Source organism: Nuphar pumila, chromosome 11, assembly GCF_984573655.1.
Source record: "Nuphar pumila chromosome 11, dmNupPumi1.hap1.1, whole genome shotgun sequence".
In the NCBI taxonomy this organism is placed as follows: Eukaryota; Viridiplantae; Streptophyta; class Magnoliopsida; order Nymphaeales; family Nymphaeaceae; genus Nuphar; species Nuphar pumila.
This window is the reverse complement of record NC_143259.1, coordinates 17,336,875-17,354,429: the sequence shown is the minus strand read 5'-3', so window position 1 is coordinate 17,354,429 and position 17,555 is coordinate 17,336,875. Positions and strand designations below refer to the sequence as shown.

The 17,555-nt window shown below is 39.0% G+C and overlaps 2 protein-coding genes across 3 annotated transcripts in view; one reads left to right on the top strand and one right to left on the bottom strand.

The window, feature by feature from the left end:
• The window catches only part of LOC149822119 (putative BOI-related E3 ubiquitin-protein ligase 3), a 165,834-nt gene that overhangs the window by 127,470 nt on the left and 20,809 nt on the right, over positions 1–17,555 (top strand). The window contains exon 5 of one of the 2 annotated variants that reach the window (XM_089980774.1): positions 10,351–10,529. The exons of the other annotated variant lie outside the window; for it this stretch is intronic. The gene's annotated coding sequence lies outside the window, so the exon portion shown is untranslated. Of the gene's footprint in view, positions 1–10,350; positions 10,530–17,555 lie in introns of those variants that run through there. 2 annotated transcript variants of the gene reach the window in all.
• Positions 12,443–15,897, bottom strand: LOC149822120 (chemocyanin-like). Its single transcript, XM_089980219.1, has 2 exons — positions 15,735–15,897; positions 12,443–12,879 (listed from the first exon to the last, which is right to left on the bottom strand). Exons 1-2 carry the CDS (start codon positions 15,895–15,897, stop codon positions 12,443–12,445), a joined length of 600 nt encoding a protein of 199 aa, XP_089836345.1.

The following is a 17,555-nucleotide window of genomic DNA, read 5'->3' as shown; positions in this document are numbered from 1 at the left end:
GTGAATCCCTACAAAACTAATATTTGTTATCATTTTTACATTGAAAAGTTGTAGGTGTTAATCGGAACTTGGGTCGAGACGTACGAGACTACGTCTCGTATAAAATTTTACAAACTATACCCAGATCCATGTATTAATCAAACTTTCTGATCTAGATCGGGAGTCTTCTTATTTATCACCATACCCCAACCCTATAGGGTTTGGCACCTGTCGAGTACCTGTCCCAAAATTTATTGCAAAAAATCTCCATGGCTCGATCAAACGCGTCGTCAGTATCACCAATTTTCTATGATATTGAATATCAATCCGATCTCTTGTCTAGGTCCTGCATTGTACCGCCATTTTTTTCAACCACATAAAGTTTTTTTATTTTGCTTGGCATTAGAAGGAACCACTGTATTAGTGGAAATACACAAATATGCTCTGTTCCCTTAATGGATTACATAGACATATAAGCTGTCAGTCCAAAAAGAAAAAAACATAAAAAGGAAACTTTAAAGATGATGATTCCATCCTTTATCATTGACAGCAATGTTGTCAGTATCGTATATCGGCTATTTTTTAATAAATATAAAAATTATTAAAAAGTAATTTTGAATATTATTTTAATGATTTTAACATATGTTTTTTTATTATTTTTTAGCCAATACAGAGTATCGGTATCGGCCCATCGTTGGACAAACTATTCAGGGCCGATACCTATATTGACAACATTAATTGACAGCCATTAAAATGACTACTACCATAGATAGAGGGAGCGTATCAGGTCATATTGTATTAACCGATTATTAACTATATTTAATCTCCACTCATTGGGAACTGCACATCTCACTTGACAAATGTGAGAGTTGGGCCCACGTGCCTGTCCATCAAGTGAGATGTTCAAGGATTGAATATAACAAAAAAATCGACTACAATATAACGGCTTTTGATTTTACTCAGGCATGCATAGACGCACGTAGGGATGGCAGTGGACCGGGGGAAAGCGGTCCCCGCCTCGCCCCCGTTTGGACCGGGGATGATGGGTAATGAAACGGGGATGGAGGCGGAGACGAAGACGAAGGTTAAAATCCATCCCCGTTCAGGGATGGAGGCGGGGATGGACTAACACTTTTCCCCGCCCTGCCCCGATCCCCATTCTCAGGCCTTTTAAAGGATGGCAATAGACTACCGGGAAATGGGGCCTGCCCCGCCTCATTCCCCTTTGAATCGGGGATGGAGGACATGAAACGGGGATGAAGGCGGGGGTGGAGGTTAAAATCCATCCCCGTGCAAGGATGAAGGTTCTAATCTGGAGATGGGGCAGGGGTGGAGACCCTGTCCCCCGTCCCAATCCATTGCCATCCCTAGACGCAAGTGCACGTGCACACACACATACACACGCAACATTAGGACTGGCCCCCAAGAATTTAAAACTCTCATTTGAGCCCTTACTTGGCTGTTCCCAACATAGGTAAAAAGAAATTCTGAGCTCCTCTCCAAGAAAAACGAAATATCTTGTAAATTTCTTATTCATGCTTTGGCTCATTGTTTATTTTTACCTCTCATTAGAACTAGCTCCATTTGAGCCATATTACCTGGCTGCTGGTAAAAAATTTCTGCAATCCCCCTCACAAAAAATGAAATATCATATAACCGTTTATATATTTCTTATTCATGATTGGGCTCCCCTATCTTACCTTTCTTGTTTATGTTTGCCCTTCCCCCTCCAATAAAAGTTTGGAGGTCAGTCCCTGTACACACATCCAAAAGCAGGACCTCGATTATGAAGGGCCAAACATGGCAATGCTAAATATGCATATCTTGCAATCGATGGTATCCAAGATGATACTGAGATGCGAGAAAACGATGTTAACCTTTTCTCCTTTATTCTCCCTATAGAAAATCACATTTTCAGTTGGCATTACTTACCAGGGTTATCAGAAACTCTGCTTGCATGTGGGAAACTCGTTTCTGACACTCAACATAGTAATCTGCCCTGCCCACTGAAGATAGTTTTCTTTTGGCTTCGACTTGGCGCACCCCAGGTATCGAATTCGCAACGTCCAGCTTGAATATCTTAATCGGACCCACCTAACCAGGTGTGCAGTCTTTGTGGGCAAAAAAAGCAGGTGTTATAATTAATAAAATGCCTTTTATTATTTTGAAATTTGAAATTTTTATCGCATTCATTTATTTTCTGTATTAGGTACATTGTAGGTCACGTATCTTAGGACATTTACGGCACGCATTTTTAATGAATAAAGGGGCCTCATTATTGAACCAAATGAGAAGCTTTTGGCACCTTACTAGCGTGACTACCTGTTGCTTTCCTTAAAGCCACACGCTGCAATTGGGCAAATTTAGAAACCATTATGGCTAGCATATTCCTTCTAAGTGGCTGCTGTTGATTTGTTTTTCTATTCCGTCTCAATCAGTAACACTACAAGAAAATTGTTAATTAGCGACGGAAATTAGTGACGGAAAAAATCCGTCGCTAATTAGCGACAGATTAGCTAGAGATAGAATCTGTCGATAATTCGCGACGGATTAGCGAGGAAACAAATTTTATCGCTAATCTGTCGCTACTTAGCGACGGATTAGCGTCTAAATTTTTTGTCGCTACTTTTTATTACAAGAACACCATTTTAGCGATGGATTTAGAGAGGGAACTCTGTCGTCGCTAATCCGTCGCTAATTAGCGACGGCGTAGCGCCAGAATATAGTTCGTCGCGTTTTTTGTATTTTGATTTAGCGACGGCTTAGCGACGGAATGTTTTCGTCGCTAAGCCGTCGCTAAATGTCGCGTAAATCCCTAATCCCATCCCTCTTTCTCTTTTTCCTGTTTCGCTGTATTGCTCCCGCCCGCCGCCCTCTCCCTCCCGCCGCCCGTCGGCTCTCGCCACCGTCCGGCCACCGCCGCCTCGCCGACGATCCTCGCTGCCGACCTCCCTGCTTGGCTAGCGGCTGCGCCAGGGACCCCGAGCACCGGCGACCCGCCGCCGACCTCTTCCTCCTCCCTGTTGTTCCTCCCTGTGGCTGCTGCCGGGAGGTGTTGTCTCCCCTTCGTCGACGACTCGCAACCGGCGTCCTCAGCCGCCGACGACCGACGATCCTCCCTGCAGCCACCTCTTCGCCTCCGCTCTGAGTTCCGGCGACCCAGTGGCCCCCGAGCTTCGCTCCAGGTCTCCCCCTCTCTGCTGTCGACTGCGCAGGCCACAGGCGACCTCGCCAGCTGCCGCTCCCCGTGCTTTCCGGCATGGGGGGTCGACCCCCTGCCGGAAACGCAGGGGGTCGACCCCCCCTGCCATAAAGGCACGGCAGGGGGTCAACCCCCCATGCCGGAACTGCCTTTCCGGCAAGGGGTTTAACCCCCTTCCCTGCCGGAAAGGCAGGGGGTTTAACCCCCTGCCGTGCTTTCAAACTAACAAATTGAAAACAAACTAACAAATTGAAAACAAATTGTTGTATTTGAAAATCATGTTGATTTGAATAAAAAAAATTAATACTTTTATGTTGTGCTAAAATCAGATCGTAATTATTAGAAATAATTACTGCTGTTGAAATAAAAAGAATAACAACGGTACTACAATTCAAGCTGCTGAAATTTGAAACGACTGTAGTTATGAAGAACCACACTGCTAAAATATAATAGACTATTGTGATTGAACCCAACAGTTGTAAAATTAATAAAATCGTAGCAAAAGATTTATTGTTTTGAGTTTAATCAACAACTATAATGACTAAATTATAAAAAAAAATTCAAATCGAAATCAACTGGCTAGGTTGAGATTTAATCAACTGTGGTTAGTTAGAGTATTTCATAAATTTTTATCAATTTGTTAGTTATATCTAGTTAGAGTAGTTCATTAATTTTTTATCAATTTGTTAGTTTGTTAATGTCTACTGGTAGTTAGTTTTACTTCAATTTGTTTTCTTGAAATCTGGTTAGTTAGAGTATTTCAATCTATTAGTCTTTTATAATTATATTTTTCTTAGATAGATTGGTGTTTAATGTTCTCACAATCAGTTAGTTAGATTAGGGCTATTTGAATTCTTTATGATAGTGGTGGTTAAACGGAGTTCACATCTTTTCTAGTAAACTAATTGATTGATTTACTATTCCTTTGCAAAGTAGTTCAGATTAGAAATTGCCTATGACTTTATGTTAGTCGACTGGTTCAACATGTTATAGCTGGTTTGTTAAATTAACATCTTCTAGTTAGATTTGACTTAACATATATACTATTTTTCTTTTCTCTTCTTTCAATTAGTTAGAGTTGTTTTAATTTGTTTTAATTTTTTTAGTTAGTGTTTTATCTTGTTTCATGATTAGTTAGTTTGTTACTTAATTTGTTTTGTTTTTGTGCAGATTTTTCAACAGAACCAACTCGTGTTCGGCCACCTGTGGTAAGTAAATGACAAAAACAATGCAAATCGGGTAAATACCCGTGGTGAGTAAGTGATGCAAACGTATCACATGTTATTTAATTTATTGAATGCAGCACTTTATTGTTCACACACTCACTTAGTTGTTGATATCTAGGACTGCTTTGTTGGAGTTCGGAGATCATGCTGAGCATGATTTTAATGTAGAAATATGGAAGTGTTCTTATTTTTGGAGTACGGAGTCCATGCTAAGCATGGTAGTAGTTAGTGAGATATTGAAGTGTGTTTGCTGCAGGTACATGTTTGCCATTTATTTGATATGAATGATTATGATGTATTGCAATGTTTGATGTAATTGTATCCATGCTTGCATGTAGTTAATTTCAATTTGATTTTGACTTTCATGTGAAATTTTATAATAAAAGCATGCTTCAAATGATTGTATCGTGTCATTAATAGTTTGCACATGAAAATATTAAGTTATCAATGCATGCATCAAAATTCTTGTTATTGTTTGACATAGTATATTGCATGATAAATTTGATATTTTCTTCATCGTAGCATTCTAATTGTTTTTTTCTTAATTCGTTAGGATACTATTCGTAACATCATAGGACAGAATGACTGCAAACCGTGAATGGATGTACCGTAGGATAGTGGACAATGAGTTATCGCATGAATATATGGATGGTGTCGATAGTTTTATTGAATTTACAACGGCGAGTGTCAGTACGGTAGATCCCACAGGTCGGATTAGGTGTCCCTGCAAGATTTGTAAGAATAATCGATTTGTAGAACCTCATGGCGTTAGACATCACCTATACAGGAAGGGTTTTGTGAGTGATTATCAGAACTGGACGTTTCATGGAGAAGAATTTAGAAACAATTTTGATGCACGGGTGAATGTAGTGCACGATAATCCATATACGAATTTGATATTTGATGCTGCAGGAACAGAACTGGGTTCTGCTATGAGTTCTAGTGATGTAAGAACTGCCGTAGATGAAGAATCACCAAATGATGCAGCTAGTAGATTTTATGATTTACTTAAAGATGTTGATGAGCCACTTTGGAACGGTTGTGAGAGTCACACTATCTTGTCTGCAGTTCTTCAACTAATGAATTTGAAGTCCGAGTATAATTTGAGTCAATCATGTTTTGACCGTTTGTGCATGATTGTGAAGAGTATGTTGTCTAAAGATGAGAAATTGCCACAAAATTTCTATCGTGCGAAAGTTATGGTCAACGCTCTAGGTATGGGTTACAAAAAAATTGATGCTTGTCCAAATCACTGCATGTTGTATTTCAAGGAGCAGGAAAACGACATATCATGCCCGTCATGTGGGCATCCTCGGTTCAAGCCAAAGACAAGAGGCAATGGTAGCACGAGATCAAAGGAAGTTTCATAGAAGTCGCTCTGCTACTTTCCTATCACTCCTAGATTGCAGCGATTGTATATGTCTTCAAAGACAGCTAAACACATGAGATGGCATGCAAATAAAGTTCGACACGATGAAAACAAGATCACGCATCCTGTTGACGCTGAAGCTTGGAAGCACTTTGATCGTACTCATCAGAACTTCGCAATGGAAGTGCAAAATGTTAGACTCGGTCTATGTACAGATGGATTTAATCCATTTGGGGGTAGATCAACTCCATACTCATGCTGGCCAGTATTTGTAACTCCATACAACCTTCCACCAAGCTTGTGTATGAAATGTCCAAATCTTTTCTTGTCTTTGTTGATCCCTGGTCCGACCTCACCTGGCCAAAATCTTGATGTATATCTAAGGCCATTGATTGATGAATTAAAAGTACTGTGGGATGACGGTGTTACCACGTATGATGCCCACAAAAAACAAAATTTCAACATGAAGGTTGTTGTTCTATGGACAATCAGTGACTTCCCTGCATATGGTATGTTATCTGGTTGGAGCACACATGGGAGGTTGGCTTGTCCGTACTGCATGGAGGATTCCAAAGCTTTTAGATTGAGGCATGGAAGGAAGCCTTGCTGGTTTGATTGCCATCGTCGATTTCTACCCAGCGATCATCCGTTCCGACGTCAAAAGAATGCATTTACAGCAGGCACAACTGAAACAGAAGGTCCATTCTCAAGATTGTCTGGCATAGAGATTTTAAGAAGATTGCGATACTTTCCAGATGTATTAACAGATGCCCGCAGTCCTACACCCTTCCGTGGATTTGGGAAGGAACACAATTGGACGAAAAAATCTATTTTTTGGGAACTACCGTATTGGCCGACCCTATTGATACGACATAATTTGGATGTGATGCATGTAGAGAAAAATGTGTTTGATAATGTGTTCAATACAGTAATGAATATTAAAGGAAAAATGAAGGATAATTCGAAGGCCCGTATGGATTTAAAATTAATATGTAAAAGACCAGAATTGGAACTCAAAGAGTATAATGGCAAAGTACTGAAACCAAAGGCGAAGTACGTGCTCGGACCTGATCAAATAAAACATGTATGTCAATGGTTGAGACAACTGATATTTCCAGATGGATAACAGGGTTACGGTATTCAAGTGTCATTGGTTTGATCCAACTGCAACAAGACTCGACAAAGCTTCAGGCATTGTGGAGGTGAATCATAAATCCAGGTTTGGAACATATGAACCATTCATATTAGCCTCGCAAGCTCAACAAGTTTATTATACTTCATATCCGAGTATAAAAAAGTCAGATAGAAATGAATGGTGGGCAGTTTGCAAGGTGAAATCCAAACTATACCCCGAGTATGATCAGTTACAGGAAGATGAGTTAGCTGAAGACAGTGATTACTATCAATCAGATGATGTCTGTGACTTCGCTTATGGTCACGATGTTGCGCATGATATGCATGTCATATCTCCATTGGCTGATGAAACATTCATAGAGGAATGTGATCCAAATGATGTACCAAGTGGATGGGCAAACAATGAAGAAGAAGAAGAAGAAGAAGAAGAAAGTCAAACTAGTGACGAGGAAGAATTCTCAAGCTAGTGAGCAAAATCTTATACTACAAACCTCTATTTAAATGCATTGTAATACTTGATGTGAGTTGTATTATAATACTTGGTGTGAATGATTAAAAATTTTATTTGAATGTATTGTAATACTTGATACGAATGATTCGAATGCATTGTAATACTTGATGTGAATGATTTCAATTATCTGAATGTATTATAATTTATGCAATTAACGAATGATTTGAATTAGTGCAATACTTGATGTGAATGATTTGAATTATTTGAATGCATTGCAATGCTTGATGTGAATGACTTGAATGCATTGTAATACTTGATGTGAATTATTTGAATGTATTGTATGACATATGTTATTTGTTAGAATATGGTTCGTGGAGGTTATAGTGGTCGCTCATCCAGTAGTAGTCAGGCTCAACCTTCATCTTCACGGGCTCCTGTGATAGGTATATCATATAACTAATTAGATGCTTGATTAGTTTAAATGCACATTCTGAGAATTTCTAATGTATTTTTTTACAGATGATGTTGCACCTGTACACGACCCACCTACACCAGTTGATCGCACAAGTCAACAGCCAACACAGGAAACAGGGTCTTCTCAGGCTGACACAAGAAGACTCATTCGAATAGTGTATATCGATAATCGACCGTAAGTATTTTGTTTTCAATTATTGCATATCTTTTAAATATTTTATATTGATATTTACTGTGTAACAATTCATGTGCAGCACGAGGTTTGAGCCACAAGAAGTAGTACGGGAGATTAGGAATTCACTTCTTCAACATCTACCAGGACCAGTTGCTCAATGGAAAGAGTACCCAAAGGAGGTGTTAGACAGATTGTGGTCCTCATTCATGGTATACAGTTGTTCCTCATAGTTAATGTGTTTCATATTTAATTTATTTAAGCAATGTCTACTAACTTTCTGAAAATATTTGTAGGCTTCGAATCGCTTTGCAACTTCGGTGGAAGAAAATGATGCAAGGAAGGTGTGGCAAAAGGTGGCTGCCAATCGATTTGCAGACATGTTGCACACTATGAAGACTGCAGCAAAAAAAGCATCTGGCGTAGTAGATGATCCATTACTGTGGAAGGGCCATGGTCCTATTACTATCAGGAGAGATTACTGGGATGAAATGTGCGATATGTGGGTGGGAGATGCATTTAAAAATCGCTCTGCGAAGGCTTCACAAAATCGATCGAAGATGCCCGAAGCCCATCTACACACAGGTGGATCTAAGACATTTGGGAGTCACCTAAAGAAAATGGTAACTCATCAATATATAATATTAATTTTATAAGTATTGTTGCAATTTTTTGTACTAAATCTTTTGTCATTTAACTTCGCAGGAAGCAGAAAAAGGAGGCAGTGTACCATATAAGGATGTGTTTGTAGAAACACATAAACGAAAGACCACGGGAGTCTTCGTATCAGAGAAGGCGAGAACGACAACGGTATGTATTAATTCTATTAATAATCATTACAATATATATGCAAGTTATCATAATGTTATCATTAATTATTAATGAATACTTTAAACATTATTTTGTAGGAGGCATATGAGCAACATATGGTAGAGCGATATGGCGAAGACGCTACTCAGCATCCATCATTTGATCCTACAGCATGGGTGACTGCAGCAGGTGAACCCAAAAAAGGTCGCGTGTTCGGGTTTGGGAGTAATATGAACACTTCACCAGTTATTGGTTCTTCCAGTTACGGCTCACCGACTTCTTGCGCCGACATAAGCTCCAAGCAGCCGACTATTCTTTCCGGTGATGATGTACGCGAGATCATTAATGAATCACTGAATAACTATTTCCAATACACCGTCGCCCCCTTTCTCCGAAATGAGATCAAGGCCGCTGTTCAGGATAGGAGATCCTCGATTCCAGGTCCCTCTCAGGTATAATCACATATATAGTTTTTTTGACTGTCTTAAAGCACATCTGAGCATGGTAGAATCACATATAGAGTTTTTCTAGATGCCTTAGAACACATATGAACATGCTATAATCACATATTCAATTTTTTTACTGCCTTAGCACACATATGAGCATGATAGAATCACATATAAAGTTGCTTTGCCTGCCTTAGAGCACATATGAGCATGCTATATTCACATATTCAATTTTTGTACTGCCTTAGCACACATATGAGCATGATCGAATCACATATATAGTTTTTTGCCTGCCTTAAAGCACATCTGAGCATGGTAGAATCACATATAGAGTTTTTTTATATGCCTTAGAACACATATGAACATGCTATAATCACATATTCAATTTTTTGACTGCCTTAGCACACATATGAGCATGATAGAATCACATATATATATATTTAACTTTTTGTCTGCCTTAGAGCACATATGAGCATGATAGAATCACATATAAAGTTTTTTTTATTGCATTAGAACACATATGAGCATGCTATAATCACATATTCAGTTTTTTGACTGCCTAAGAACACATATGAGCATATTATAATCACATATTTTGTTTTTTGACTGCCTTAGCACACATATGAGCATGCTATAATAACATATAGAGTTTTTTAACTGCCTTAGAACACATATGAACATGTTATATATCATTTATGATAGAATCACATATAAAATTTTTGGTTTTGCCTGCCTTAGAGCACATATGAGCATGCTATATTCACATATTCAATTTTTTTACTGCCTTAGCACACATACGAGCATGATCGAATCACATATATAGTTTTTTGCCTGCCTTAAAGCACATCTGAGCATGGTAGAATCACATATAGAGTTTTTTTAGATGCCTTAGAACACATATGAACATGCTATAATCACATATTCAATTTTTTGACTGCCTTAGCACACTTATGAGCATGATAGAATCACATATAGAGTTTTTTTATTGCCTTAGATCACACATGAGCACATGATAGAATCACATATAGTGTGTAATTTATTTCATTATATTTTGTTTATCACTACTGACTGTTCTTTTCTTGTGTAGGCTGCTAGCGATAATCAGGGTAGTGGAGCTGAAGGGACAGATAAAGACAATGAACAAGAAGACACACAAAATCTTGGCGATGATTAGAGGACTGTGTTGAAGAAGTTCTATTTTTTTTATTTTTCCTAATTGTAATTGTTGAATTGTAAATAATTAAACTTCTTAATTTTAAGGTGGAACGATTAATTATTATAGATACTTGTTATATGAATTTTTTTGTGTGGTTTGTTTTTTATTTACAGGAAATATAAATTGTACAGGAAATAGAAATTGTACAGTTCTCGGTAATTAATTTTTAAATACATTTTTTTTATTTTTTTTATTTTTTTTCGTGTTTGCGACGGATTAGCGACGGATGATTCCGTCGCTATTCATATTAATCTAGCGACGGTTGGTTCCGTCGCTATTCATATTAATCTAGCGACGGCATAGCGACGGAATTAAATCCGTCGCCAAGCCGTGGTCGCCGTTTAGTACCGGCGGATTGGCGACGGAATATAGCGCTCGTTATTCCGTCGCAATTAGCGACGGACCTGGCGACGGAATTATTCCGTCGCCAGTTAGCGTCGAAATATTCGCGACGTAAGCATACTGTCGCCGCGTTGTCGCTAATCCGTCGCTAACATGGTTAGCGACGGATTAGCGACGGATTCGCGACGGAATGTGGTCGTCGCTAATCTACTGCTTTGTTGTAGTGTAAGCTGTCAATTGGCTTTCCTCAAAAAAAAAAAAAAAAACTGTCAATTGGCTGAACCCAAGTACTGGGCTGGGTCTACATATCGAGTAAACACAAGATTTAATTTTGTTTTCTCCCTAAATTAAATAAAATGTAGCCAGTCAGATCTCAGGTTCACATATACTGGACTAAATTCAGACCAGGACTTAGATACTGAAAAGACTGCAATGGGTCTACTTTGTACCAGGTACCCTACCCAATCCCAACCCGAATTCCCTGGTATGGACATGAAAAATGCCAACCTGAATAATATTCGGGTCGACTCGAACCCAACCCGAGCAATATGCTGGACAGGTTTGGGTTATGATTTTTGCCTGGTAGTCGACCTGATCTGACCTGCATATTTTATTTGTATTTCAGAAGTAAATTTTGAAATTATGTAGATTTGGGTTTGGGATTCCATTTTTGTGACGGCAAAATCCGAACCCTAGCAAACTCAGCCATTTGTTATATGGGTGGTTTTGTGTTACCCTGACGAGTCGGTTGACCGATCCATTGACAGCCCTAGATACTGCTGCAACCAGGTCCACATATGGGTGTTCTTAAAATGCTTCATGACCTAATCAATAAATGACCTAATCAATAAGACTAACTAGGTGAGTTAAATTTTGCCTTTCTAGGTTAGGCTTCAGTCTTGTGATCTATTCATAGACCTCATTATGATAACCTGCTCAAGCTTCCCATGAGAGAGAGAGAGATCATAAAACTTTTCAGGTCTTAATCATCCAATTCAAAAGAATATACTACTTGGTAAGTTCCTCCTTTCCTTCCTTAGGTCAGGCCTGAGTCATATATGACATTCATGCAACTCATTATGACCTACTCAAAATTCCCATGAAATGGAGAGAGAGATCTTAAATTCTTCCTGATGAAATTAATAAGGCTATAAGACTTACTCGGTGAGTTCAATGCTACCTTTCTAGGCCTGTCCATCATATGGTCTATTGTTTGGTGCCTCACCAATACACCAAAAACTTACTGTTGAATAAGGAACTTAAAGTCAAGCTCCCAAACCACCAAGATTTTAACAAGCTGCCAGCCTTAGAGAACCACTCATTTTTTTGGCAGCTCACTTTTATTCAAATAGCTTTTTTCGGTATATTGTTTTTTTCTAAGATTCAAACTTTTTGACATGCAGGTCGCTTTGATACCAAATGTTAGGTGACTAACTTAGGTGCATAAAAGTTTCCTTAGTAAGGATCTAAAATAGTTCAATATTAAATTATGTGTGTCAGAGAGAGAGAGAGATTGGTGCAAAAACTTGAGCTGTGTCATTGATTACAACTAGAACCTCAGAAATACAACCTAAAAGTATTGATTTCAACTCCAAGTGCAGAATCCAAGTTACATGAACTATCAAAATCCAAAACTAGTCCAAGAAAGGGCTCCAACTGCCCATACTCCAGCTAAGAAAACAAGCTCCCTCCCCACACTAGACACAATAGAAACAGCAGCAGCAGAAGTGGGAGCCGGGTTATCACCATTCTTTGTTATGAGCTGGGGAGGTGGTGCTGGTGACTGTTGATCCACAAATGATGAAGTCAGAGGAGAAGGTGCAGGAGCAGGAGCAGGGGATCTAGCTTGCTGGCCATTGCCCAGAGTGTTTACTTGCAATTTCATGCCTGAAAGGCAATACAAACGAACCCCACATATGAAAAATCTTGGCCCTGGTTGAGATAGAGGAATTGATGTGTTCCCACCGTTGCCAGTGAAGATGGCATTGCTTGAGTTGCAAGAATCAAAACCATCCTTTGTCACCTCGTGCAGATTGTAGTATGATGAGAATTGGAATGCTGCAAAAGATAAAGTACCAGGTCCAGCCAATAAATTCCAAATGTAGAAAATTTCTTGTGAATTTTCAAGTTAAAAGTTATGAAAAATCGAAGTATTGAAAGCAAGGGAAATGATAATATCAGTGCTGAGTATAAAGTTAGCATTTTCTATCCCTTTTTTTACAAATCTGATCCTGCAGAATGTGTTCGGCATGGTCCATTTGTTACAAAATGATACTTGGATCGTAATTTTATGTAAAGTAGGATTTCTTTAGGCTTGAATATTTATAAAAAGTTTACCTTGTTGATTCTCAAACCCCATAAAAACCAGCCAATGTGTAAGAAACTCAAACATTTGTACAGTAAGGATGATTTCAGTGGAAAGGATTGCATTACTCCAATAAGTAAGATTTCTTTTTTTGGCATCACCTGTAAACATGAATGACTTGTTCATGAACAACAATTCTTTTTCCACCAAAATTTGGGGTTTCCGCATTTGGGCAAGCTTTCAGTAGTGGAAAAATTGTAATTCATGACTTTCATGCTTCCACTACTAGCAGAATTCAAATTGGGGTTCATGAACTTGGCCATGCTTCCACTAGTGAAAGAATTGTTCATGAACTTGGTCAAGTTTCTACTACAAAAAATTTGTAGTTCACAAGCTTGGTCATGTCTTTTTTTTTTCATATTTAATCTGCAGGGAAAACAGGAACCCAGCTTAAAAGACCATCATCTCTTACAGGGACAGGACAACGCCAGGGGCTAGTACCCTCAATCCCAGGCCCTATACTTGCTTGGGCTTGCGCAAGGAGTTACAGCTGGTGGGAGTCGAACCCCAACCCCGACTGCCCGCCCGTTTGACAGCTGAAGCCCCAGTACTCCAACTATGCTAACCCCTTTGGGTTTAAGCTTGGTCATGTCTACTGATGCCAAGAGTAGTATAAGCACTAGAATTTTTGAACTTGTCAGTTTTCCATTAATGTGCAAATATGCCAGAAACTTTCAATTATTCGTTTAAAGTGTGTGTCTCTAGTCTGAGTACAGGTGAAATATGTACCATCCTAGTGGATCCTACAAACACTAAAACCGAGCTTAGTCATAAGTGGGGCCTGCTGGAAACATAGCTGATCATGTTACACCACACGTTTCACTAATTTGCAGAGTAGCATGCAACGTTGTAGTGTCCCCCCTTTTTCTCCCTTTCATCCCTGTTTTTTTTTTTATATATATATTTACACGGAGAAACCACCCTAGGATCAGAGATCTATCGGCACTGGCTCAGCCAGACTCGTTATTGTCTTGGCAGTATAAAACTGTGGCCTTGCCCCTTGACTCAAGGAGTCTCCACGCTCTGGCCTGAGCGAGGGGTGATGCTCATGGAATTTGAACCTAAACCACCTGTCTAGCAGCTTAGGTCCCATCCCACTATGCCAAACCCCTTTGGGGCACCTCTTACTTCGCTTCCATTTCTCCCCAAATGGCATTTTCAAAATGAGAATGGGGATTATGCGGCCACCTTTTTCGTTAGGTCATCGTTAGGACCTTCTAAAAGTCTTACGTTTAGATGTTTTATACTAGATCAGAACCGTTAGATGTGTTTATTATTGTTTATTCTTTAAATAAACATGTTTTTTTATTACACATCTTTATGCTCCCATGTCTATTTTAAAGAGGTAAAAAAATCAATTGCATTAAAGTTTGATGATAAAAAAAACATATTTTTACATCAAATAAAATAAAAAAAAAACTTATGTTTAATAAATAAGCAATGATAAACGCATCCAATGGTTAGATCTAACATTAAAAACCTAAAACTAAGATTTTATGGGGAAGATCATGTATATTTTTGAAGGGCTGTTTTTGTGGTGAAAATGCACTAAGCAGAAGCCCTTCATAAACACCCTTATATTTAGACATGGCAGCAATCCCAAGTTGGCTTCATTTTTAGATTTCATATAGAGTCGCTTTGTCATTACCTTTTTTTTTTAATATTTACACCAATATATCACCCCAGAATCAACGACCTAGTCACACTTGCTCTGCTTGCCGTACTTATGGTGGCTGCCCTGATAGCCTAAAACTCTGTGAGCTTACCCCTTGCTCCCAGAGAGCCACCACGCTTCGGCTTGTGCAAGGGTGACACCTATGGGATTTGAACCTAGGGGTGTCAACGGGTCGGATTTGTTTCGGACCCAATTGGAACCAGACTTGGACCTAATTTCCAGGTATGATATCAAGTCTGGTCTTGGGTCTAATCGGGTCCACTATAAGAAAAAACATACTCGGACCCGATAAAAATTACATGAACCAGACCCGGACCATACCCGGTAAAATAATATTTTTTATCATTTTTAAATTAAAAATTTGTGGGTCTTAATCAGGACTCGGGTTGAACCCTGGTCTAGTATAAAATTTCACAAACTATACCCACGTCTAAATCGGGTCTTCTTATTTGTCACCATACCCAGACCATATAGGGTTTGGTCCAGGTCAGGTCGGGTTAAGCCTGACCTGTTGACACCCCCTATTTGAACCTAGATCACCTGCCTAGCGAGCCAGGTCCCATCCCATTATGCCAAACCTCTTTGGGGCAGCTCCATCATTACTTGCTCTCCGGTAAACAGTTAAAACTTTGCAATATTCCGAAAGCCTAGATATTTTACTTGCTCTCCAGTAAACTGTAAAAAAACTTTGGAATATTCTGAAAGCCGAGATATTTGTTACCGTGCCTACTTAACAGAGCAATGGAACTAACAAGGCCTAAAGTCTAAACCCAGTTCATTTAGTTAGTGGGCCTTTAATGTCTTGCCCAGTTCAGTGCCGTGTCCTTGTGGTGTGGAGAGAGAGAGAGAGAGAGAGAGAGAGAGAGAGCTCACATAGGACATCACCAGGCATGAAGGTCTTCCCTGCGACCCATGATTTAAGATCTGTGCTCATGTCCCAGCCAGCAAGACCACCCACCATGTAGAGTGCAGCCCTGCATGAGTACACCATACTCAACACTATCAAGAATGACAAGGGAACCCTACCCATAGCCATGGCTCCCTTCCCTTCTCCTCTTGCCTTCCACAGCTGCCGAATGATTTAACAAAAACTAAAAGAAGCTGGTTGGTGTGAAGGAGTTATATACATTACACATATACCATTTTTTTTTATATAGTCTAAAAAATTAAGAAGAAGTCCTAACCTTTCCTCTTATATATTCAAACAAGAAGTTAACCTAAACATAACACATATATACTCAAGGTTGGCTCTCTCCGTACTCCCCCTCTTCAAATTATGGATGTGGTAGTTCATTATATGAGACCATTTGATGCCCTAGAAGTGTGTTGATCACCGTTGGATGAATTGGATTAATTTAGTTTTGGATTTCAAGAGAGTGGTTGAGGTTGATATAAAGAACAGGAAGATGGGTCAACGACTAGTCTCATGGTTCCTTGTTAGGTTGGGTTGGTTGGCTTGGTTGATAATCAACCCCAACCTCATTGACTACTAAGCCCTTAATTCAACCCAACCAAAGTACTTAGCCCAGTTGTAGTGCATCCTGACCTTAGATTTCACTTGAGTGATGCAGATATGGTTTTGATTTTTTGCTCCCAATCCAACAGGTATCTGAATTTGACAGATATCCGAATCCGCTTACATGTACAAGAACGGATTTGGTATTAATTAGCTTTTCACCATCCGAATCTGTTTAGCCAACATCCAAGTTAGTTGAATATGGTATTGGTCACATCATATCCTGTCCGAATCCTAACTATTTACATCCCTACTTATACAGGACCGAGCCTCGGACATATCCCAAACAAAATCTTGACTGAGTGCCCCGAGTCAAGAAATCTATGCTTACTTAGCACGAGTTTGTTGTTTTGGTGGTATGCCGAGTGATGCAGCTAGAGGACCATTTTTGTGTGTGCATGGTGATGAAGATCACTTTTCTTTTCTTTTTTTCTTCCTTCTGTTTTAGTGACAAAATGTTTAAAATGACAATTCTTGGCAGCGAAAAATCTTACGAGGAATTAATTTTTTTTAAAAGCTCACAATGTTTGGTAAAATATTGGCAACAATAAATTATCAAAAATAAAAAAAGTTTTATAAAGAAATAAAAACAAAATTATAAAAAAATAAAATCACGTTTTTTTAATGAAAAATAGCTGTTAAAAATGTAAGTATTGCAGGTTGGATCATTGAATACAAAACAATTCTTTTGCATCTGAGACTGCCTTGCCACTCTGAATTCCCAAAAGCAACAGAATTCGTAACATGGCAGCAATACAACCTTGGCTTTATTTTTTAATTTTCTCACGCTGTCACCCTTTTACTAAAAAAAGGTCACGCAATATATCATCAAAGACAGGTTTAAACGTTCCTTTTGATGTATATAAACTTAAATATAACTGGGTATTTTTTTAATGCAAGCTGAGGTTAGGCAGACCCCTACCAGATATACAACTATACCATTGGGTTTTGAACCTGCAACGTGCCAACACAAGGTGACGTGCACTAGCTGCTCCTACCAGATAAGTGGAGCCCCGGTTGGTACAAATATAATTGTTCTTCTAAGGGGAGGGTGAAATTTTCAAGTTGAAAAGGTGCATGGAGGTGTGCATAAAGAAGTAATTAAGTGTGGACTATAGTTGACGTTCTAGGAGGGGTGATAACCGTTCAGTTAACAACATGAGAACAAAACTGGTAAA